General features: G+C 36.1%; 1 protein-coding gene across 3 annotated transcripts in view; it reads left to right on the top strand.

Moving 5' to 3' along the window:
• Positions 1-4,798: 4,798 nt before the first annotated feature.
• The window catches only part of LOC143229002 (rho guanine nucleotide exchange factor 25-like), a 76,346-nt gene continuing 55,225 nt past the window's right edge, over positions 4,799-25,919 (top strand). The window contains exon 1 of one of the 3 annotated variants that reach the window (XM_076460606.1): positions 4,799-4,869. Coding sequence is in view for 2 of the 3 variants with exons in the window: in XM_076460603.1 (XP_076316718.1) it covers positions 17,447-17,486 (40 nt within the window). In the remaining variant the exon portion in view is untranslated. Of the gene's footprint in view, positions 4,870-17,227; positions 17,487-25,919 lie in introns of those variants that run through there. The other 2 variants (XM_076460603.1, XM_076460611.1) reach the window with 2 other exon arrangements.

The raw sequence follows: 25,919 nt of genomic DNA, 5'->3' as shown, positions 1-25,919 counted from the left end.
TTAGCTGGCTACTTGTTAATACAAAGTAACCTAAGAGTTAGCGGTGGGTGCTACTGGTTCCATTTATTACCTCTCCTCCTAGTTGACAGTTAAAAATTAGGAACAGTGGCAGGTTGCCTTAAAAAATTGGCCATAAAGACATTACAACATTCAATGTAGAGAAATGACCCTAAAAAGTAACGTATTTCATTTTTTTTGATTGATTATTTGGAACTAAGGTAATTGTGCTCTGCCCACCACAGGTATCGTATCCAGGTTTCTAGCAGTTTGAGTCTGCAGACATTCCACTGTGCCACTGGGGGGTATTTTTATGGATAAAATACAAACGGGATTTAAGCAGCAATTTGTAAAATTCATTGTAATATTGGTGGTGTTTTGCTATAAGATACATAAATAACAACAGGGAAAAACATCAGTAATTCTTGGACTAACCAGTTATGTTTTATTTTAGTCCTACGTTCGATTTCAACGCAATTTGAAACATTACGGTGTTGTTATCTTTTATTCGTTAAAAAAGAAACGTTATTGTTGTAATATATTTATGTTACAAATTACTACAACACTCATTCTTTTCGTACTTTGTATATGTCAAATAGGCAACACACTTTGGTGGAGAACAATTGATATCTACATCATTAACTTTGTCGTCAAATTTCTAAAAATAACCACTGTGTTGTATTTGTTTGTTTGTTTTTGAATTTCGCGCAAAGCTACATGAGGGCTACCTGCGCTAGCCGTTCCTAATTTAGCAGTGTAAAACTAGAAAGAAGGCAGCTAGTCATCACTACCCACCGCCAACTCTTAGGCTACTCTTTTACCAACGAATAGTGAGATTGACCGTAACATTATAACGCTTACACGGCTGAAAGGGCGAGCATGCTTTGTGCGACCGGGATTCGAACCCGTGACCCTCAGAAGACGAGTCGAATTCCTTAACCCACCTGGCCATGCCGGGCCCCACTGTGTTGTGATAGGCATATTCCCTTTTACATTCTTGAAGCTAAACTGGGCAACGGTTTAGTTTACACGTGCACTCGCAGTAACTGTGCAAATTAATTATAAAAAAGAGAGAAAGATCACTTTCCAGATGTATTCACAATGTTTTTTTTTATCACTGATCTCTGCATTGAATTGGATTGCGCATTGGCTCGCGCTAGTGTATTGACACTTGACATCAAACGGTAGCCATATTGTTGGTCCTCAAGTTGTCGAATGTAACATTGTTAATAGCAAAACTACCCAATTGATAGTTGAGTGTTTTAGTTTTATAATCATTTCAGTTTTTTTGATATCAGTTTTTATGGAAAAAATATATATTTAAATTGGAAAAATACTTGTTTGTAGAATTAGCATTGTGAAATAAAAATAGCAATAAATGACAATATTGTGTTGGTATTAATTTATTTTATTGTGGTATAGTATTTTATTATTTATAATAAAGACATAAATTTAAGTAGATGCATATACAGGTCTGTGGTGAGATACAAAGTAAAGTATGAACATAATGCATTAATATTCAAAGAGTGCAAAACTGTTAAGTGTTGTAGTTTATTTATTGGAAAGTGCGTTATCACTCATTATGTGAAGTTCATTTAAAGCAATACAAAAGTTATCTAGATTTTCTTCTTTACAGTTCATGAGAAGCTATATATGAAGAGCTACCTGACATAGTCCATTTATCTTCGGTATATATATTCCGCTTTTCAGCTATCCAGAGCGTCTCAAAGTTCAAAAGCGACGAATAGCCAAAACCGAGAGCTCTTACTTTAGTTTATCATTGTCCTTCTTCAAGTAGGACTAGCGCCTACCTAGTTCTAGCAGTAATAGTAAATTTTATCATTGTTTAATAGAGCAAAACAGTTTCCACGATCTTTAACTACCTGTTTTATTATTATTACGCAAAATGTACAAAAATAAAAGAAAAAATCATAATTTTAATGCAAACGATGTTATTGCCCTTTGAATTAGCTCTCTTTCATATATGTGTTTTTTTTTTCCAAAATCTTAGGTACAGGGCAAAGAAGCACTCTATTCACTTTGGATGTTGTACAAACATTTTTATATTTCATACAATCTGAAAATACCGATGTTTAAATCAAATTTATTTAGAAAACCTTTACTTGGTTTTCGTCTGCAACTTTTGCAGATTGTTGTTTATCAAGATGACACATTCGTAGTTGTTTTTTTATAAAACATAAATAAACATTTTATTAAACTGTAAACACAGTTATCTTGAGATGTACAACCAAACTTGGGGCAATCTAAACTAGAGAAAACTCCATTTAAAACTACTTCTCCAAGGTCAATTGTACTTGCTTGATGTAGGTCACCATTTGTTGATTTTAGAAGTCGGTTAAAGCACTTTTCTGTTGTATCAAATACTTTAGTTACACTTGTTGACACCTTTACCAAACCATCTTTATTTAAAATGACACGTTTCTACAATTTTTTTTAATTTCAATTCCTCCAAATAATTTGTGCAATGCAGTTTTTGTGCTGTTTTGACTACATGACCAGCCATGTGGGCCCAGCATGGCCAGATGGTTAAGGCGCTCGACTCGTGATCCGAGAGTCGTGGGCTCGAATCCCCGTTCACACCAAACATGCTCGTGGGGTCGTTATAACGTGACGGTCAATCCCACTATTCGTTGGTAAACGAGTAGCCCAAGAGTTGGCGGTGGGTGGTGATGACTAGCTGCCTTCCTTCTAGTTTTACACTGCTAAATTAGGGACGGCTAGCGTAGATAACCCTCGATTAGCTTTGCGCGAATTTCAAAAATAAACAAACAAAACAGTCATGTACCCATAGGATAAAGGGAGAAAGATGTTGTTAAATTTGGTGTATCCTCTTAACCATGGTCATCCGTATAGGCTCATGTATTTCAACATCATATCTGTGTATCACACACCGTTGAACAAATCAAAGAGTTCATCCAACGTTCTTATAGATTTAACTGCTGATTCACTTCCTTTAAACTGGTAAATTCAAGTCTTTTTTTTAAATTATTTCGCATCTGCCACATTTCAGTTTAACGTTTTTACTAGAAAGTTAACTTTATTTTTGTTTCTAATGTCGAATGTGCAATGATGGTAATTTATTCTCTCGGTGTAATCCCCATTATTGTAATCGGTGCTGAGCAGACACTTAATATCGTTACCTTCTCCTCCCCACTTTTATAAAATTTGCGATTGTGTGATGTACAAAAATATTATGTATTCTCTATCTCATGTACTTTCACTATCTTTAATGATATGGAAATTTTAAAACTTTCCATAGGATTTGATTCCATGTTTTTGTTGGTTTTTTTTTGCACGAAAACACTCGGTGAGCAACAACTGACGTTTTGAATTTCTCGCTTTCCACAACGCGCAGAAATAGTCTGACATCCTTTCGTCCGTAATCTTTGTACGTCATGGGTTGGGGATCAGTCACGTGGTTGCGCCATCGTGGGGAACAGAAAATGGAATTTTCTTTTTTTGAAAGAGATATTTTAATTTGTTTTTGATTTAGAAGGGTATACCTAGCTAATGTAGCTTTGTGTATTATTTCAGTGAACGGCCAGGGCTAGTCTGTCAACCAATTAAGCATACTGTTATTATTGTTGTTTTTTGTGTGCTTTTTTCCTTTTTACTTAATAAATATCGTTTCACTTCCCTTCAAACACATTAATTCTGTTTATTTCTCGTTCAATTAAGATCTCAGTAACATTTTCTAATTTAAATAGATCATGTTCGATCACGCTGTTATTAACGGACCTAGTCTATACCTGTAAGGAAATCAGTTTATATATTAATACCATTGATGCAGACCTTACAAAAATGTGAAAGAAAATTCCGTTTTAGAAAAATAATTAGATAAAATTGACATTAAGCACGTCAGCACAAGTGAACCATTAAGTTCAAGGTGGCCAGGTGGCTAGGGCGCTCGATTCGCAATCTGAGAGTTGCAGGTTCGAATCTCCGTCACACCAAATATGTTCGCCCTATCAGCCGTGGGAGCGTTATAATGTGACAGTTAATTCCACTATTCGTTTGTAAAAGAGTAGCTAAATTAGGGACACTTAGTGCTGATACCCCGCGTGTAGTTTTGAGCGAAATTAAAGATAAAACGTGTCGCACTACATCTGATTAAAGGGGAAGACGTGGATGCGTTATAAGAGTAAAAATAAAGTCTCACTCTTCAGTTTGACTAGAATAGTTACCACAAGTTAACGGTGGGTGGTATTAAGAAGATGTCATCCAACTAGTTCATTACTTCCAGATTAAGGACAGCTTTCACAAATCTTTGGTATATTTGCTTAAAATTCAACAATAATAGCAATAATAAACTTTATCAACGATTCAGTCGCTAAGAGCAATCAAATATTCTAAATTAGATTGAAATAATATTTGGGTTAACGTAATCAGTGGTATATTTCTATTTAGTGGTTTGATGAGTAGGAGATTACAGGTATTAAACGTCCTATAATTAAAACAAACAGTTAATGATAATTATGAAACTTTTACGTGCAATCTGCTTTGAAAAATAAATTCTAGAATAAAAGTGTTGATATACACTCAAGTAATTTTAGAAGTGTGTCCTGAAACATTACCTATAAACATACTGTCAAAATGAACACACTGTAAATCTAACGTCAAACATGTGCGAAGAGTTGCACGTGTACATTACTTGTACAAAGCTCTGGTTATTGCAACGTCATGGGCAGTTGTTGTTGATTTGATTTGATGGATAAAGCGTAAGATATGCTTACACACTTCAAGAAATAACAACGTCACATGCACTTGTCGATTTGATGGTTTTAGTGCAAGACACACTTACGTAGCTTCAAGGAACAACACGTTTGAAGACGTTTATATCGCAACAAACAGGTAACTGGTACTAGCAACTGTACTGTTTCTTAGTTTGTATATATATATATACACTAAAGTAAATATATATGCTAAAGTAAGTACAATATGTCGCGAGTTGTTTTAGAGCTTATATGTTCGCAATTGTTTATTGTTAACCCTCACAGACTTTAGATTCTGCGATATAACACAACTACCAAATTTACTTAGAAACTGGCTCGTGCTAACACGAAATACAAAATGGAATACCTCCTTTACTAGATAAAGAAATTGATATTAGCAAATAGCTCCCCAAAGAGAAGTTACATTAATGGTCAAAGAGCGACATATCGTTGATTATATACACATACTCCGTGTAAGGCACTCTTGGCGATTGTATTTACATATTCTGTCATTGTTCAATAAACAAAGACCATGCTTATTTTTGACTCATATGCGGTAGTCTGTTCAATGTTAACTAAAGTCACTCTAACTTTATTGTGTGTTAGTCGTTTATGTGAGTTGTTATACTCCAAAGAAGAAAACGGATAAAACTGTAAACTGATAATTATATATCAGCTCCGTTTTGAAATGGATCATTAGATACACGTGCCACTATCGTATGAAGTGTTTTAGAAATATTCACCAGAGCACGGAAATTTCTTAACATTTTGAAAACGAGGCTATTAATGAGAGGACACACTAATATATCGTATAATCTTAGATTATCGTATCTTTAATTTTCCGTAATATCGTATACTTAGGAATTGTTCCGTATTTAAGTTTCGCTTAACATAATATCATCTAAGGTTGTTGCATACTCTAATTTCATGTAATATTATAAGATCTGAGATTGTTGTATGTTTAAATTTCATGTAATGTTACATGTTCTGAAATTCTCACGTCTTTAGATTTCACGTAAGGTCATTTGAACTGAGACTGTCTGATCTTCGAATTTACTGTAACATCACATGTTCAAATTTAGCATAACATAATATCCTCTTAATTTTTTGTACCCAAATTTCATGTAACATCTTTTGAAACATGGAACTGTTACTTGTTCAAACTTTACCTAACGTCATACGACCTGAAATTATCTCTGACCTCCAAATTTCAAGTAACATTACATGATTCGCGTCTGTTTCATTTTCAAATTTCACATAAAATCATAATGATCTCAAATCGTCTCATATTTGAATTTCACGTGACATACCCCCCAGTGGCACAGCCGTATGTCTGCAGACTCACATCGCTAGAAACCAAATTCATAGTAGCACTAAACATTTTCGTAGTTTAGTCCTCTAGAAGAGAGCACGTATTATAATTATTGTTTGTTCTATTTGCTGTTTGCCGAGTCCATTAAGAGGGAAATCGAACAATATTTTGTTGAGAAGTCCCCGATAGGACACAGATAAGTCTATAGACTTACAGCGCTAAAACCTAGTGTTCGATTCCTCGCCGTGGGCAGAGCATGACCCAACAAATAAAAAAGACACACACAAAACATCATCGCGAGCGAGCTTCAATCTTTAAAATATATAATAAATAAATCAACAGTAGGCGGTGGGTGGTGATGACTAGCTGCCTTCCCTCTATTCTTACACTGCTAAATTAGGGACGGCTATCGCAGAGAGCCCTCGTGTATTCAAGCTGCACAATGTGTTCTGTCCACTTTGGATATTGAAACTAAGTTTTTTAGTGTTGTAAGTCCAGAGCCACTGGGGAGACAAAAATGAACTTACCAGTCATCACTTTAGAGCTCAGCAAAGCGTTGTCTTGAGAATTAAAACATCTTGATTTCATATCTCATAAAATGTAATGCCCCCTAATGGCACAGCACTATGTCTGCAAACTCACACCGCTAGAAACAGAGTTTCGAAACCCGTAGAGAGCAAAGCGCAGATCACCCTTGGTGTAGTTTTGTGCTTAATTCCAAACAACCAACCATAAACATTTTCATGCGGTTAGTCCTCAAGAACATAGCTTGACTAATGAAAGACAGACTTATTTAGAGAGTGTTTTGACTTGGAATTATGTTTTATGTTTCGCATAATCTGTTGTGTAATTTTTCTTTTCCCTGTTTCTATACTAAATAATTCAAAACGTAATTGTTATCTCATTTTCTTTCTTTTGTTTTTAAGAATGAGTGTGTTTTTTGTGTATGTTTCCTTATAGAAAACTACATCGGGCTATCTGCTGTGTTCACCGAGGGTAATCGAACCCCTGATTATAGCATTGTAAATCCCTACACTTACCGCTGCACCAGAATAGGAACAATATTTTGGATGTATTTTTCTTGTTTGTGCCCTCCAGTGGCACAGCGGTATGTTTTCTGGCTCACAAACCAAGTTTCGATACCCATGATGGGCAGAGCACAGATAGAACATTGTATAGTTTTGTCCTTAATTCCAAATAATCAATCAATTAATAATCAATTTGTTTCTAGGTATGCACGAAGTTGTACAATGAGCTATCTGTGATCTGCTTATCGTTGGTATTGAAAACCAATTTCTAGCGTTTTAATTCTGCAAACGCATCACCACAGGTAGATCAAGGTGAATGGATAAAAACTGGCAAACTTAAGCAGGAGGATGTTTGTTTGTTTTTCGTTTTTTTTTTATTTCGCGCAAAGCTACTCGAGGGCTATCTGCGCTAGCCGTCCCTAATTTAGCAGAGGGAAGGCAGTTAGTCAACACCACCCATCGCCAATTCTTGGGTTACTTTTTTATCAACGAATAGTAGGATTGATCGTCACATTATAACACCCCCACGGCTGAAAGGGCGAGCATGTTTGGTGCGACCTGGATTCGAACTCACAACCCTCGGATTATGACTCAAACGCCTTAACACGCTCGGTCATGCCAGGCCTAAGCAGGAGGAAGGCGAGCTCTGTCTATGAGTGAAGAGATTGGAATGTACGTGTAAACTGGATGTTCACATTGGGTTTATTACAAATTTTATAATTTTTTGCATTAATGTTTTTATGTGCGTGTATCATAGTTCGAGAATCTGTTTTAAACGAAATGTAATTTTCCGTTAACCTTGCACATTTTTATGTGTATCGTGTTAATTTCACGAGTTCTTAACCATGCCAAACCAGGAAGTAACATGATAATCTACAAACCAGTTAGGATGTTAATAATGTTTTGAAGAGTTATGTTATCTTGAACCGGAGTGAAAAAAAAGTGTAAATCAAACTGTTAGTACATAAACATACAGATTATGAGAAGAATTTTCACATTATATTAGAAAGTGGAAACCACAATGAACTCTTTAACAACTTAGTGCTTTTATAAATGTTCTAGAGCAGTGGTATTATTGCTATAGTTTTTGACATTGTATTAGAAATTGAAGCAATAATGACCCTTTTAATAATTTAACATTTTTTAACCCTTCTACAGCGCTATGCTATTGGTGGAGTTTTTGTGTTATAATGAAGTGTAATGTTCGATTTCCTATTGAAACAAGGAATACAATTTTGCTACACAAGGGCTATCTGTGCTAGCCGTCCCTAATTTAGCAGTGTAAGACTAGAGGGAAGGCAGCTAGTCATCACCAACCACCGCCAACTCTTTGGCTACTCTTTTACCAACGAATAGTGGGATTAATCGTCACATTATAACGTCTCCACGGCTGAAAGGGCGAGCATGTTTGTTGCGACGGGGATGCGAACCCGCGACCCTCGGATTACGAGTCGAGTGCCTTAACCGTCTGGCCATGCTGGGCCAGCAGTGGGAGGAGGTTCATAATGTTAATCTATGAGCTAGTGTGTTAGTTACAAAAGTATGTTAACCTTTTTAAATAACTAACTACAAGTTTCCCACATACAGTGATGGAGTTCAGAAACTGCTCGATGCATATAAAAAATGGACTGTCGTGTGTTTTCGAAATAACATTGTTTTACGTTCTCATCTAGAATTATTTTCCGAAAACCTTTGCGTTTACAAAAGGAAATCATACTCACAAAGTTTTTAAGCTATGGGATTACATTTATTTCTTTTTCTCATAAGTGCGCACTCTGTAAATTTAACCAAGTGCATTGTGTTTATAACGTTTGTGTGAATTATGGTGAAATATGAATAAACTTGTAACGTTAAGTAGTCTAATGTGTGATTATTACCTCAGTTATGCTGGAAATAACACCAGCAACATTTTGCTAGCTAGATGTGCTAGAAGAAAACTGATAACAGATTTGGAATCATCGTGCAAAACTGGTCTAGAAAAGTATATTTACATATTTGATGAGAGAAAACAGTTCGGCCAATGTTATCTTATTTGATTAAAAACCATCAGAATTGGATAAGATGGACTTAAAGAGACGTGCAATTAAAAAACGTTAGTTATAAGACCCGAATCTAGGCACCATTTTAAATAATGCCATCTGATGCGGCGTTTGCGTAAGGGTGAAAGACATTTGACCCTTTCCCTCCCAGCGGTCATGGAAGCCTTCAAATTCCTAATCAAAATAATAAAGAAACTTACAAAACTATCTAATGTTAAGTGATACGATTGTATATTTGCGCTTATTTTTAACGAGTTATTTCACAAACTGACAAGTTGCTTATGATGTTTAAAATATCAACACATTCATAGCCTCAAAATACCAACATTTCCTCACCTTCAATAGCAAAACCCTAGAATACTGCCCATCAGTGTCATGACAGAATACTGCCCATCAGTGTCATGACTATTAAAAGATTCTCTTAATAATAAAGAGTAATAATATTTATGTTTACAAACTGCTTTGATTGTTTAGAATTAAGTACAAAGCTGTACAATGGGCTATTTGTGCTCTGCCCACCACGGGTATCGAAACTCGGTTTCTAGGTGGGGGAGTCCACAGTCATAGCACTGTGTCACTGTGGAGCATAGTAATTGTCATTAGTATTAACATGTAAAGAACTTATAAATGTTTGTGAAAAAAACCACACAACAGCCTTCTGTTATACAATCTCTGTTATACTTATATAAACATAAAAGAAACATGAAAATTACTCGAATTTAAAAACAATTCCAGGTAGTGAAGTTATAATGATACAGATCACACTGTTATAATTGACTGAAGAATATATACACAGGACATGGCGTAGCCTCAGAGTTAGTATGCTTGGACGAAATACACGCCTGAGAATTTATGGTTTACAACCAGTTGCCACAAAAATATATTCTGCAGTCTGAAGTCGTCAGTGAGCTTCAAGCGTGTTGGTAAAATCCTGCTGTTCGACCAGACAAGAGATGCCCAAATGTTGGTGCCAGAAAATATTAACTGGCTACTTATCTTTTAGTGCATCAATTCAGTATTAAAGACCGTCATGCGCAGATAAGAAACTGTGCGTATTACTGTTACTGGACTCTTAATGTCAGATTAGTTCCAATGATATTTCCTGAAGATTTTGTGAAGATTTGGTGCAATAATACAACAATAAATAATTAAGAAGCTAATTATTTCAATTTGATCTAGCGTGATTTTTTTAATATTTACATATTTATTTAAAAAATAGTGATTATTACATATTAAATTGTTGTCACAAGAATTAAGTATATAAAATGTTTTTACTTTAAACGCAAAACTGCTTACGAATTATCTTCGCTTGTTCCACTGCCAGGGATCACACCCGAACTTTACTTTACCAATAAGTCACCAGGTGAAAAGCAGATTTTCTTAATTCAATTAGAGGTTTGGTTTGAATTTCGTGCAAAGCTACTCGAGGGCTATCTGCGTTAGCCGTCCATAATTTAACAGTGTAAGACTAGAGGAAAGGCAGCTAGTCATCACCACCCACCGTCAACTCTTGGTCTACTCTTTTACCTGGCCCGGCATGGCCAAGTGAGTTAAGGCGTTTGACTCGTAATCTGAGGGTCGCAGGTTGGAATCCCGGTTTCACCAAACATGCTCGCCCTTTCAGCTGTGGGGGCGTTATAATGTGACGATCAATCCCACTATTCGTTGGTAAAAGAGTAGCTCAAGAGTTGGCGGTGGGTAGTGATGACTAGCTGCCTTCCCTCTAGTCTTACTCTGCTAAATTAGGAGCAGCTAGCACAGATAGCCCTCGAGTAGCTTTGTGCGAAATTCAAAACAAACAAACAAAGAAACTCTTTTACCAACGAATAGTGGGATTGACCGTCACATATAACGCCCCCACGGCTGGAAGGGTGAGCATGTTTCGTCGAGTGCCTTAACTACCTGACCATGTCGAGTCTCAAATCAGAGAGAAAATTGAATAGTTATAAATTCTAAATTTAGCCTCAAAAATCAAGTAAAGTGGGAAGGAAAAATAACATTATTTTATGTGTACGTAAAAAACACACAACTTAGTATAATACTACTTGAAATAATAACCAACAATTTCCGTAATAAAGACTTAATAAAAAAGTGGGATCTTCAGCGATTCTGTATAATCAAAACGCGCAGATCATTAAGAACTCCTGGATCTTACTTCTTGGAGTCGTCTGATTTAATAGAACTATTCTCAAGTAGTAATATAGGAAAAACATTTTAGTTATGATTTTCGTCATTATGATAAGTAGTGCTATTGGTTTATATAAACAATTAAACTCTAACTAAGAGCGACTAAAATTATTAAAGTAAATATTTTTGTCTTGTTTTTATTTCCTTGTGTAGCGATAAGTGCGTGAATAAAGTTTTTATGACCTCATTTTCAGAAGTGAGCGAACCTTTCAACCCCAGCATCCTATACAATCACTTTCCTAACACTAAAATTGCTAATGAAATTCAGACCGCAACTTTTTTCTAAATTATTTATGCATAAGATTGCTTGTGGATCGATTACTACTATGTATGTTGATTATCGAATCGTATACAAGCACACAATGATTACAGTACAAGATTCAACGACATAATCAACTTTGTAACCGCTATGACGTCACGATTGGTTTAATCCTGGCTGTAAACCTAGAATGCTTTGTTGGCATTTCCAAGATGGACGTCAGGCACAAGAAAAAGGATTTCAAAAGAATTAAAATTTTGCAATAACGCTGACAAATAAGTTAAATGAAATAAAATTATTCTAAAGACACAGCATTGAAATAGAAATTATTTTATTTACGAACGTTTTGAGGACTTTAGATTGAATAAATAGGTTTCTGTTTAATGGTGTTTTTTTTTAAACGTTCACTGCATCAACGTCTACAGTAAACACGCCCCCCATAGAAGCTGACGTAGTGAATTTTCCAATCTCAACGTTGAGTAATGAATAAACACCTTATAACCCGAACGCTTTCGCAGGATGGGCCTTTGTTCTTCAGGGGTAAACTGGGAAACAGTTTTTATTCATTTCTATCGAGACGTTTGAACCTACATGCTTTTCTAACACTATCACCGTTGAATAATATGTTGAGCCAATGTTGAATCAAAACCGGTAGTGAACAGCCACAAAAGTTGACATAAGGAACAGGATATGTCAACGCAGCATTTAATTGGGGAATGAACCCATAATTCTAGTAAATCCCATTAATCACCGCTGGGATTCTAAATTCATTTTACTTAGAACGTACGTGATTTCACTGACTTTTATTTGTCTAGTTCTTTACAGGGTAAAAACATAGGTTATAAATACGACTTAGTAATAACTAGTACAAAACCAAATCAATAATATTAGTGTCAAGTGCAAATTTATTCAAATAAAGTTTCTTTAACTGAAGAAGCTAAAAAATAAACAGAGATTTTGGTTAGAAACTCTTGTTGTCCTCAACAAACTTCACTTTAATATTTTGAATAATTTATAAACAAATACAATTCATGCCTAGAATGTACTAAAAAATACCCTAATGAGAAGCGTAAGTCTTTCAGCATTAATTCATACAAACGTAATTAAGTGGTTACAGATTTTTCGAGTATCACGATGAGTCAACGGTAAGTTTACAGACACGCTAAGATTTGGGGTACGATTACCCGCTTTAGATAGAATTCAGATGAGTTTTAGTTAAAACAACTAACAATTTTTTTATAGATTGTCTCTCTAGAAAGTCTATCAATAATAAACATTGACCAGATATACAGGTTGGCTGACAACTTAATGGCGAAGATAGCTGCATAATGGGCTATCGGTGCTCTGCCAACCACGGGTATCGAAATCTTGTTGCTAGCGTTGTAAGTCCTCAGACATGACGCTGAGCCACTGGGGTCCCATGTAATTCAAAACAGGATTATTGAATTACACAGGTTTGCGAACTTAAACTTCATGAAAGTTGTTTTGATTTAAATAACATATTTTCTATAATTCAGCTATTCAGATTTCGAAAACATCATTCTTTTTTGTTTCTATCAAGTAAGAATTTCTTTTTCTTTTAGAAATCAGAAAGAAAAACCCTCACTCTGATCAAATTATTATTTCATTTATCACAATGGACATTATTTGTTATTAGATTTGTTGAGTTTGGGTTCTAGAACGATCAATAAGACTCCCACGTCGCGATTGGTCTAGATAAACCTATAGCCAGTGGCTGTCAGAATTTTAAGCATAACAAAATGTGATCCGGTTTCAATGAAAATGATTCACACATGTAAAAGTACATATGATGTTTTGTGATAAATCTGTAGGTGATGGAGAAAAACGTATATTATGTTCGGATTCAATATACAGGAATTAAATGTAACGTGTAAACGTCTCGATAAAATAAAACCATTGTACGCCTGTGTTATCTGCCAACAACAATATATCTAAACCATTCAGTATTGGCTATATAGGCCTGTGTTATCAGCCAACAACAATATATCTAAACCATTCAGTATTGGCTATATAGGCCTGTGTTATCAGCCGACAACAATAAACCTAAACTACCCGTATTGGCTGTATCACAAAAGGTAAAATTTCACATTCAGTAATTGCTATTTTTATTTTGTAAAATGGTTTCGATAAGAATCGTAAACTTTACTTTTACTTTATTGGCACCAAAAGCGGTTCACAGTATGTATTAAAAGCAAATAGAAACCGAAACAAAGTAAATTCTCTCTCCATTTAAATATACACGGCAACTGAAATTATTTATTATATATACCGAATTAACAGTATTAGCATTTTACTTTTCAGATTCCTAATGTCATAAGCTCTATCCAAAAGGAAATGCCAATGTGATTTACATATTGCATGTATATGTATCTTGAATCGGTGGACTCAACAGATAGCCCGATGTGGCTTTGCTAAAAGAATTGTTTGTTTTTGAATTTCGCCTAAAGCTGCACGAGGGCTATCTGTGCTAGCCATCCCTAATTTAGCAGTGTAAGACTAGAGGGAAGGCAGCTAGTCATCACCACCCACCGCTAACTCTTGGGCGGTGGGTGGTGATGAACCCACTAACGAATAGTGGGATTGATCGTAATATTTATATCTGCAAAAACGGCTCGTTTGGGTTGAGAAAACACTTTACATAGAAGAGCGAACAACGTTTCGACCTTCTTCGGTCATCGTTAAGTTCACAAAGAAAGAAAGAGGTAACTGACCAGAAGCTGACCACATGTTTGGAAGGGGTTGTGTAACTGAGTGTCGGAATGTAGAGGGCGGTGATAGATGTTTGAATATATAATTTTATTTTATTATATTTAATATAAATATAAAGGCGTTCCTTTATATTGGTTTATTTTGGGTTTAAGTTGTTGTATAAGTAAGGCTTCTTTAATTTTGCGTTTGTTTATGTTTGTTTCTTTATTTAGTATTTTAGTGTTTTATATGGTTGTGTTGTGTTTATTTGACTTGCAGTGTTCGAAAACGTGTGAAGGTGACTTTTTATGTTCTTTGAATCTGGTTTCCACTTTTCTACATGTTTCTCCAATATAGAAGTCGTGGCAGTTATCACATTGTATCTTATAAATAATGTTGGTGTGGTGTTTGTCAGTGTAGTTTTTACATAGTATAGACCTCAATTTTGTGCCTGGTTTTTGAATAAATTTGGTATCAACTGAAATGTCATATTTTGTTACTAATTTTGCCAAATGTTGGTTATTTGTCTGCTGATGTCGGGAATATATGGTATGCAGCAGTATATGGTTTCGTGATTTTTTGATTCGTGAGATATATTTACTTTTGTTGGTTGATTTTGCTTTCTGTTTAGGTGTGTGCGTATAATTTTTTCTACGGATTGTGGAGGAAACTTATTAATGTTGATAAAGTATTGTTTTATTTTGTCTAATTTGTCGTTAATTTTATCTGGTGAGCATAGTTTTATGGCTGTGTTTATTTGGTTTCTTAGTATGTTGAGTTTTTGTTTTGTTTCATTTGCTGAGTCCCAAGGAATGTATAGTCCAGTATGGGTGATTTTTCGGTGGATTTCTGTTTTGAATTGTGTGTCAGTTTTTGTAATTTTGAGGTTAAGAAATGATATTTGATTGCTTTCTTCCTGTTCACATGTGAAGTTAATGTTGGGATGTATAGAGTTAATGTGATTGAAAAAATTAAGTATGTGTTCTGTAGATCTGAATCCCGCAACCGTGTCATCTACATATCTGTACCAGTATAGTGGTGGATGCAATGCTGTGTTAATTGCTTGTGTTTCAACTTGTGCCATAAAAATATTGGTTAGAACTGGTGATACTGGGTTGCCCATGCTTAAGCCATTTGTTTGTATATAGTTGTGGTTGTTGAACATGAAGTTTGTCTTTATCGTGGTGAATTCTATGAGGGTTGCTAATTGGTTGCTGGGAATGTCTATAGTTGGGTTAGGGTCTCGGATATAGAGTTCTGAGGCTATCTTGCAAGCTTCAGTGGTTGGAACTTCTGTAAAGAGGGATATAACATCGAAACTGGCCATTAAGGCTTTATGATTAAGTTGATTTAGATTAGACTTGAAATTAAAAGAGTTTTTGATGAATGAGCTGGCTGATGTTACATATTTGGAGAATGCCCATGCTATGTATTTACCAAGATTGAAATTAAACGATTCATATGTGGACATTATTGGTCGTAATGGACAATCTGGTTTATGAGGTTTCGGGATGCCGTATATTTGTGGTGTGCGTGAGTCGGTTTTACGTAGGTAGGAATAAAGTTTTTTCTGATATTCTTTATCACCACGTCTAACGGTCACGTCAATGTAAGTTGTTACTATTTATTACAATACTTGTTTATTGTATTCTTATATAAATCTAAAAAATCATTTAATGCAAGTTTTTGTGATAAAACCGCACGGTTTAGAGCCATTTCTTGATCATGTACTATTTATTATCCCGATTTACACTTAACTAATGTCAATTACTGCCTGTGACTCAGTAAACAACAACATTCAATAACATCTAAAATCTATTTTTTTATCTTTTAAACTTCTATATAAACAGTTTGAAAGGACGTTATTGTTTGTTTTAGAGCAAAGTCGCGTTGGAATAACTGTAGTGTCCACCGGGTGGAATCGAACATCGGATTTAGCGATGTAACTCCGTATACATACTGCCGAGAGATATTTTTAAAGTATTGCATGCAGATGAGATAGGCCTAGCATGGCCAGGTGGTTAAGGCACTCGACTCGTATTCTGAGGGTCTCGGGCTCGAATCCCCGTCACACCAAACATGCTCGCCCTTTCAACTGTGAGAACATTATAATGTGACGGCTAATCCACCTATCCGTTGGTAAAAGAGTAGTCCAAGAGTTGGCGGTGGGTGGTGATGACTAGTTGCCTTCCCTCCAGTCTTACACTGCTAAATTAAGGACGGCTAGCGCATACAGACCCAGTGTAGCTTTGCGCGAAATTAAAAACAAACAAACAGATGAGATAAAGCTTGACTGCTCCCTGTCTTATGGTAGTGGACCATAATGTGAGACAGAGGGCAAGGGTTCGGATCCCGTTGCCAAAAAAATCGCTGTCCGCTATTGGAGCTGGGTGCATAACAAGAGTTAAAGTCAAACTTCATTATTCGATTAGAATAGCCCAAGACTTGATGGTGGGTGATGTTGAGTAGTTTATTAGATCAAACTTATGAGTGTTTGGCGCATGTAGTCTCTGCGGATATTTGAAACTAATTTGTAGTAGCAAATTTTAGAGTTTAGTCACTGCAATTACAGATTTTGTTTAGAAGCTCAAAAAATCGTATAAGCTTGAATAATGTCAAGTCATGTAAGGAGAGGAGTTAAAGCTCTACCAGGAAGGCGTAATTTTTTTATATATATATTTATACATACATATATAAGTAGCAACGCTCTAGCGTGACTTAGCATGCCTCTTTAATGTATGTGTGGTCTATATTTCACAGATTAATAATAATAACTATCAACAATTTTGATCTTTATGTATAGAACGACACAGCAAAAGCATACATTTTCAGTATGACGTAAAGAGAGCACGTCCTTGGGAATGCCTTGTTGGCCTGTTTATTGGTGGATTTAACTTAGCACGTGCATCAGGTGCTGCTGCAGTTAGTAGGTGTTTATTTGTTAAGCCGCCAGTCCACATTCACATAGACAGAGGAGCGCACCAGCAAAATTAAAAGATATTTACACATAATTCAGATTACAGGTGTGTGACACTCGTGTTGTTTTTTTTAAAGCGTAGTGTTGTGTTGGTGCTGCTTGTCGTAGACTGGTGTGAATTTAATACCATCTTTCTAGGCCGGATGTGGAGGTGTGATAATCGAGATATATATGTTTCGGGAAATGATGTACGGGTACAATTATTATGTTGTATACCAATAGCACGCCAACCCACAACGGATCAGGTAAGAAATAGACCATGCAGTTTTAATAAGGCACGTGGGTGACACCTGTATTTAAATGTTCTCTATAACGATAACTTACACTCAGATTACCTGACGATTTTGTTCTGAAAACAGCAAGCCGACAGGGTTAACTAGATTCACAATTAGATGCTTTGAAAATGCATAAAGATAGCGATAAGTTCAAGCACATTGGATAACAATATTGAGACTAGGTTAAATAATGGAAAAATCACTCCTTGTAAAACGTTTTAAATTTTAACTCGTGGTTTATTACAAATATCACACTTAAGTATAGCTGAGTGATTAACTGAGCAATGATCAAAATTAAAAACGGAAAGGGGATTTGTGAGTCTAAAGAAAAGATTTAACAGGTTTTTTATTTCATTCATTGTTGTCTTTGATGAGGAAGAGGTCAAACTTGCACCTGACCCTCACAGGTCAATCCCCCGACCTAAAACGTAACGAGCAGTATTACTCTTGATTTCTTTTGATTTAGTACTAACCCTCAGTCGTGTGAAAGAAGAAAAAGTTTAGGTTGAATTTTTTAATTAACTCAAAATTTTGACAAATCAACTACATACACTTTAACACTTGCAAATATTTACTTTATTTTTCCTACTAAAATCTCCCTCGTAGCCTAAAGTACAGTATGTTTTTTATACGGTTTGTTGACAAGTTGAAACGTAACATGGTAGACAGTTTTTGCGGTAAGATTTAATATAACTTTAAGTTCATGATATTGAGAATCAACATGGAACTAAGTTGTTTTAAATGATGGTTAAACCAGATATTGCAACAGCAGATTGAAAGTATAAGAAGCTTCTTTTAGCAACTCACTTGCTGCAATGACAGTTCAATCTAGAGGAGTCTGGGGGTATGTACCACAGAAAATCAATATTCTATTGAGATATTATTGAATCTATATATGAATGAGGGGTGCTACAAAACCCCTGATTACCACGTATCTGCAAGCAATGTCATTAGACTATTGGTACATTTCTTTTTACTGAGTCTGCACTGATCGTTCAAAATTATCCTTCCCCAGTGGTCAGTGGTAAATCTGAAGACTTCTAACGCTAAAAACGGGATATCCATACCCGTCGTTGGCACAGCAATGATAGTCCACAATATAACTTTGCACTTAACAACAAAGAAACAAAAATATGTTCAAAGTACGAACAGGTTTCTTACAAAGTTCACAGATACGGTTTTTCCAACTCTGTAAGTGAGGTTTCATTTCAATAACTTTCGCAGATGTTAGTTAAGAAACAAAAAAGAATAAAAAATGGCAACCATTTAAATTAAGAATGTTAATATCAAAGTTTTACTAAGAGACTCAGAAAGAAAAACAATAAAAACGTGAAGTGGGACCAGATTTATTTTCCATATTTGATCAACATGAGAATGAAGGAGTAATGGTTTGAATCGGGGTCTTTCCGGTTATAAAATAGTTTCCTGAATCCGCACTTGTCTGAAAATGTAACAGCGTATTCGTTATAAACGAACTAGCAGTTGGTAAAATACCTGACGGATATACATTTTTCCACAATAGCAGATACTCCATATAAGCTATCAAGTGATGTTGCTCTTAAAATTTGGCAGTGTGGCTGACAAAAGACACCTGCTCGGTGTGTGCAGGTTGTGAGTTCCCACGAATTGAAATTTTTACTTATGTAGAATTTTGCTTTCGCTTTTAGTCATATATGTACTGCTACAGAAATTATGTGTTGGTCATTCAGCAAACCTCAAAATGTAAATTGATGGAAAAACAAGATTTTGTTTATTTTACTTCTTTGCAAAAAACTTCTTATGTGCACTGTACGTTTTCTCGTCAATTCGAGATGAACTGCTTAATATGCTATGAATAGTTTTGTAAAACTCGTGAAACTTATTAGCAAATCTTATTTACCATCTAGAGGATTGACGTGTTATTCACGTAGAAGTCCTAGAGCAGAAAGCGCAATTAGAACGATACTGTGCTAGGAACCAGTTCAGCAGAAAAGGCCGTATGTTTAAATATTCCTTCGTACTCAAATTGCAACACGCTTCGGTTGAAATCACGTACACTTGTTTCATCGGGTTACACCCTGATCTAAAGTTCGTGAACCGTGAAGGCAACAAACGTGTTTGTGAAGTGGATTATTTTTGTCCACCTAACATTTTTTCAACCCTTTCTTTTGTTCGAATCTCTCATTCTCGTGAAATATGAGGTCGTTAGTGTGACGCATGGCTACACGTTGACACGCGTATAAATGGATTTTGCGCGTGTGCTTTGTATAACACAATACCTCCACCACCATTTATTTTTGTAATAAAAGGATACTATAATTCAATAGTTACGATAATAGGTTTAGCAACAGACAAGAGAAACTCTAATAGAAGACTAGGCCAACTACTGCATCCGTGATTTTCTAGAAATAGAACCAATGGAACTTTTCTGCCTAAACAAAAACATAAAATAAATAAAGTAAAAGAGATATACATTTATTAAATAAGGAGAAAACGATCAAATTATCACCGATTTTTAGTGGGTTTTTCACCAATGAACTAACACTTTTTAACTTTATTAAAGCCATACTTGGGTTATCTGCGCTAATCGTTCCTAATTTTGCAGTGAACGACTAGAGGGAAGGCAGCTAGTTATCATCATCAACAGACAACTCTTGGGCTATTTTTTAAAAACGAATATTGGGATTGAATGTTACATTATAACGCATCCATGGATGAAAGTACGAACATGTTTCGTGGGACGAGAATTCGAGCCCCCAACACACAGATTGTGAGTCAAGCACCCTAAACACCTGGCCATGCATGGCGTTATTGAAGCGTATCTCATCAATGACACAAATAGACGTGTGTTGTTTTACCTTTTGCGTGTGTGTTTTTCCTGTAGCAAAGCCACATAGGGTTATCTGCTGAGTCCACCGAGGTTAATCGAACCCCTGTTTTTAGCGTTGTAAATTCGTAGACTTACTGTTTACCTTTTGCAGGGGCATCATTTGGTAGGGAACGAGGGGGGAATGCTCCTCTCTCAAACTTTAGTTTTTACTCAAGACGTTTCGGGATTTAATACATTAACAGTTTTGTTTCACAAATTAATAAAAAATACAGAACAGTAAAACTTTTATATTTTCATAAAACTGTTTCTTACTTTTTATTTTGTTATTAATATTTTTGACACTGTTGCTTCATGGTGGCTTCCATGCTTACAGAGGTAAGAATCTTTCTTCTGACAGACGTACAACCTACGCTTTGAACTGAATATTTCAAACTTGAACTCATTCGTTCATAACACCATTTTCCAATCATTAACAGTCCAGTTTTTGTACGTTTTCAGCAAATTTCAGTTTCTTGACAATATTTGATGATCGAAGTAAAGTTTTTGTTTTATTTTAAACTGCTACAGGACCAAATATTCCGTTCTCGTTGTGTCTTCTTGACACTGTAGATCTGGACACTTTTCCATCATTTGGTACATGGTTGTTTATTTAATGCTTGAGATCAGTGTCAGTCTTCCTTCTGTGCCAAAGGGTGTAAATATTTAATAGTGTTTAGGAAACATTTCAAATCTGTAGCAATTTATGGGAGAGTCCAACTAGCATCACGTCTTTTATGCGAGCTCTCTGCTCTACTGACAATTCTCTATGCTTCTTTTGGCCATAGCATGACAACAGAACTTAATATAAATAGTGTTTAACACTGTTTTTATTAAGACTTATATGTGGAGTGCTATTATATTGATTTCTTCTATTATATACCAGTACCATATGCTAGATCCTTGCTAGCTTCTTTTTATGTAGTTATGACATTGTACGGGGTATCATAACAATTACTTCAGATCCTAAACTTGATCAGTATGTTCATTATAGAAGAACACTTATGACAAGCCCTTGGTACAAGTATATGGGAATTCTAAATTCTCACCTTGGCTCATTAACTGTTAACATGGATCAGTGAAGCGTTACCATAGGGTTAAAATTTACATTCTGTAGTGGAATGGAAGAATTAGCCCTATGAAATGGAAATAATGATAAAATGTTCTCTTGTTCTAACATTTTTGCACATTAGCGTATAAGAAATGATAAACATCCAGGATAGCATGCACCTACATACAATGATAAAAAACATTATAGTAAGTAGTTAGAGTGACTATAGTATATTTTATTTTGCTAGAAAACAAACAAATCATTTACACAACTGTGTTGCTATATACCAAAAGCGACACCTAACAAAGCGCGTCAAACAAAGATGACGATCTTGTCTTTACAGTGAATTGTTTGCATATTAATAAACTGGGTTATTTTATAAACAGGCGAGTATTGAAGAACAGTAGTCTATATTATTTTGCAAGCACCAGACCGCTTTTAAAAACACACGTTCTAGGGAATACAAGCACGACTGAAAGGGCGAACCAACGATCCTCAGATTACGAGTAGAGTGCCTTAACCAATATCCATGCCGGGCCTACTTCTTGTGGTTTAGAACGTTGTACTTTAAAAAACAAACAAACAAAACAACAGAAATTTCGTGGGAGAACAATAAACTGAATTTTACGAAACAGAAATTTTGTGGGAGAACACTAGACTGTACTGTAGGAAACAGAGGTTTCGTGGGGAGAGCTGTAGCCTGTATTGTAGGAAACAGAGGTTTAATGGAAGAGCATTAGGCTGTATTGCAGTTTGGTTTGGTGTGTTTTGAATTTTACGCAAACATACTTAGGGATGGACATGTGTGCTAGCTGTCTCTAATCTAACAGTGAAAGACTAGAGGGAAGGCAGCTAGTTGCCACCACTCTTGGGTTACTCTTAAATCGAATCCCCGTCGCACCAAACATGCTCAATCTTTTAGCCGTAGGGGCGTTATAATTTAACGGTCAATACCACTCTTCGTTAGTAAAAGAATATACCCAGAGTTGGTGATGGGTGATGATGACTAGCTGCCTTTTCTCCAGTCTTATACTGCTAAATTAGGGACGGCTAGCACAGATAGCCCTCGAGTAGCTTTGTGCGAAATTCTTAAACAAACAAAAGCACCCAGTTCTTGTAGTACCGAGAGTAGCACAGGAGTTGGGTATTGGTGGTTTTTGACTATCTGCGTTCCCTCTAATATATTATTTCAAAATTAGGAATGACTAGAAAAACGAGACTTCGTGAAGCTTTGCATGAAATTGAACGAAAAAAATCCAGCTTTGCACTAACTTCACACGAGCCTGTTAGGTGATGCAAAACGACATCAATGTTTAATGCACTCACAAACGTGAGTTTTTTGATTAAAATTTAAGTACTAGAGCATATTAATGTCTTTTATTTCCCAAAAGTGAGTAGTAGTACAGGGCGTATTTTCTTATTCCTTCATACTCGGGGCTTGTATTATTCACCATGTCGAAACGTTATATTGAATAACAAATAAAAAAGGAAATTAAAAGGTTACTTAGCTGTCGAAGAAAAAAGATATCGATGCCTTCAGCTGCCTACACATTTCGGGGATGTGGAATGAAAAGGAAAGGAGCTACGTGAAATAAAACACACTCCAAACGCGAGAGTTGGGTAAAGAAAAGGACATCTGTTTGTTTGTTTTTGAATTTCGCGCAAAGCTACATGAGGGCTATCTGCTCTAGCCGTCAATTATTTAGCAGTGTAAGACTAGAGGGAAGGCAGCTATGTAGTTATCACCACCCACAGCCAACTCTTGGGCTACTCTTTCACCAACGAATAGTGGGATTGACCCTAACTTTATAACACTCCCACGGCTGAAAAGGCGAGCATGTTTGGTGTGACAGGGATTCGAACCCGCGACCCTCATATTACAAGTCGAGTGCATTGACATTCTGGTTATGCCGGACCTTTCACCCATGCCAAGTTTCCACATTCTGTTGCCATCCGGAATTGTAATAGTGAAATTTTCAAATTTGGCTTTATATTTAGAATTTACACAATCTACTTCAAATTAAGAAAGCTAAAAAAAGCTTATATTATGTGAGTTAGATTTTCAAAGAAAATTAGAATATTCTCAATTATATAAATATTCAACCGTCCCCAAGTGGCACAGCGTTATGTCTGCGGAGTTACAACGCTAGAATCGGAGTTTCGATACCCGTGGTGGGCAGAGCACAGACAATCTATTGTTTAGTTTTGTGCTTAATTACAAGCAAGCTAGTATTCAGCCCCTTTGCTATGGCAATCCTGAATCAATTCAGGTGCAAAAAGCTGGTTTGAAAGGTAAAAGAATAGTGTGCAACCAAAATGGTTTATTTTTACGTCAGAGTAAATGCATCTGTTCAAGCCAACCATGAAGACCAAAGAGCATTCGAAAGAAGTCAGGGATAAACTGGTAGATAGGCTCACGATAATAGAAAATTACAAGATAATTCCAAAGTCGCTAATTGTCCCTTTGTTTACCGTGAAGCCTGCCATTAAGATCAGGCCGTCCTTCCAAACTAAGCAGCCAAGCAAGAAGGAAACTGATTAAGGTTTCCACTGTGAAATCAACTATAACTTTGAAAGATTTGCAAAGTTCCATGTTCGAGATGGAAATCAATGTTTATACATCGACAATGTTCTGGTCTCACAAAAAACCTGGATTGTATGGGTGAGTGCCGAGAAATAAGCCATTAATAAAAATTAATTATATTAAATCATGGTTGTTATGGCGCTTTATTCGTACTCTTAGGGTCATGGGTTCGAATCTCTGTCCCACCAAACATCGTTGCCCTTTCGGCCATAGTGGCGTTATAATGTGGCGGTCAATCCCATTATTCATTGGTAAAATAGTAGTTGCCTTCCCTCTCTTGTTTCGCTGCTAAATTAGGGACGTCTAGCATAAATAGCCCTCATGACCATATATCGCCAACTTCTGAGCTACTCTTTTAAAAATGAATTGTGCAATTGAACATCATATTATAACGTCCCCACCGGTTTAAAGAGCAAGCATTTTTGGTGGGACATAACTTGAAGTAGTTAAATTCCTCCACAGTCGCTACCTCGTGGCACAGCGGCATGTCTGCGAATTCCTACCTCTATAAACCAGGTTTCGATACCCGTGGTGGACAGAGCACAGATAGCTCATTGTGCAGCTTTGTGCTTAATTCTAAACAAACAAAATCCTCCACAGTTTATTGCAAAAATGCCAACATCTTATTATGTGTAATTTCAAGACATTTATTAGAATTCATTTATATGCAGTCTAGTACCCAATGATAATGTTAATATTAAACTAACTTGTATAACTAATGTACTTAATACTAAGATTACCAGAAGGTAAAAGCTATTAAGAACATGAGTTATAACACTAGTGACACACCATAAACTTCAGTTAAACTGACTAATGAAAGACTGAAGAAAAAAATCATATGAATGACATCAAAAGATAACTATCATTTCAGTTAAAGCTACTGTTTGTAATTTCTTACACAAATTTACAGACAATAAACGACCGGCTCTGAATTAACCCAAATAATTATTTTAAGAAAGATGAAAACCAGTTACTGACCTTACTTCTTTTACTGTATCATGCTTGATGAAAACAGACCGAAGTATCTCTTCCCAGTTAATACAAATGTTAAAAGCCAGTGGTGTATTAAGGTAGGGAGCAGAGGTAGCTCAGCCCCAGGGTCCATGATCTTAATGAGGGCCCATTTTATTCTATGTAAAAAGTACGTGGGATACAGGCCCCACAAAAATTTTAGCCTCTAGGCCCACACAACTTTAAATCTGCCATTCTTGAGAGTAGCAACAGGCCACTTAATGCTATACCTTAAATGTAAGTACCGTTTAACTAGTTTATAATAAATGTATTAACCGTGGCATTTGTTTCTAGTAGTCTTGTCATAAATTAGTGAAATGAATGTGTCACGACATACGGAACTGTTTGTCACACGTAGGACTATACATTTTGTTTGTTTGTTTGGAAATTTCGCACAAAGCTACTCGAGGGCTATCTATGTTAGCCGTCCCTAATTTAGCAGTGTAAGACTAAAGGTAAGGCAGCTAGTCATCACCACCCACCGCCAACTCTTGGGCTACTCTTTACCAACGAATAGTGGGAATGACCGTCACATTATACACCCCCACGGCTGGGAGGGCGAGCATGTTTAGCGCGACGCGGGCGCGAAGCCGCGACCCTCGGATAACGAGTCGCACGCCTTACGCGCTAGGCCATGCCGGGCCGGGACTATACATACCAAATGAATAAATGTATATTCTGTATCTCAGAACGGTTGGCATGGATATTAACACTTTTACTAATAAAGCAGAGAACAACGTTTCGACTTTCCTAGGTCATCTTCAGGTTAAAGAATTACTTCACCACGGCTATTATACGAGAAGTCTTTTGTTTTTCTTTATGTACTGTGTTGTCTGTTTAAACTACATTATGCCCGAACTTACCTATACTACGTCATTGTTAACCGTACACGCTCGTGTGATCATAACAAAA

Source organism: Tachypleus tridentatus, chromosome 10, assembly GCF_004210375.1.
Source record: "Tachypleus tridentatus isolate NWPU-2018 chromosome 10, ASM421037v1, whole genome shotgun sequence".
Lineage (NCBI taxonomy): Eukaryota > Metazoa > Arthropoda > Merostomata > Xiphosura > Limulidae > Tachypleus > Tachypleus tridentatus.
Note: the sequence above shows the minus strand (reverse complement) of the source record. Positions and strands in the feature narration are given on the sequence as shown.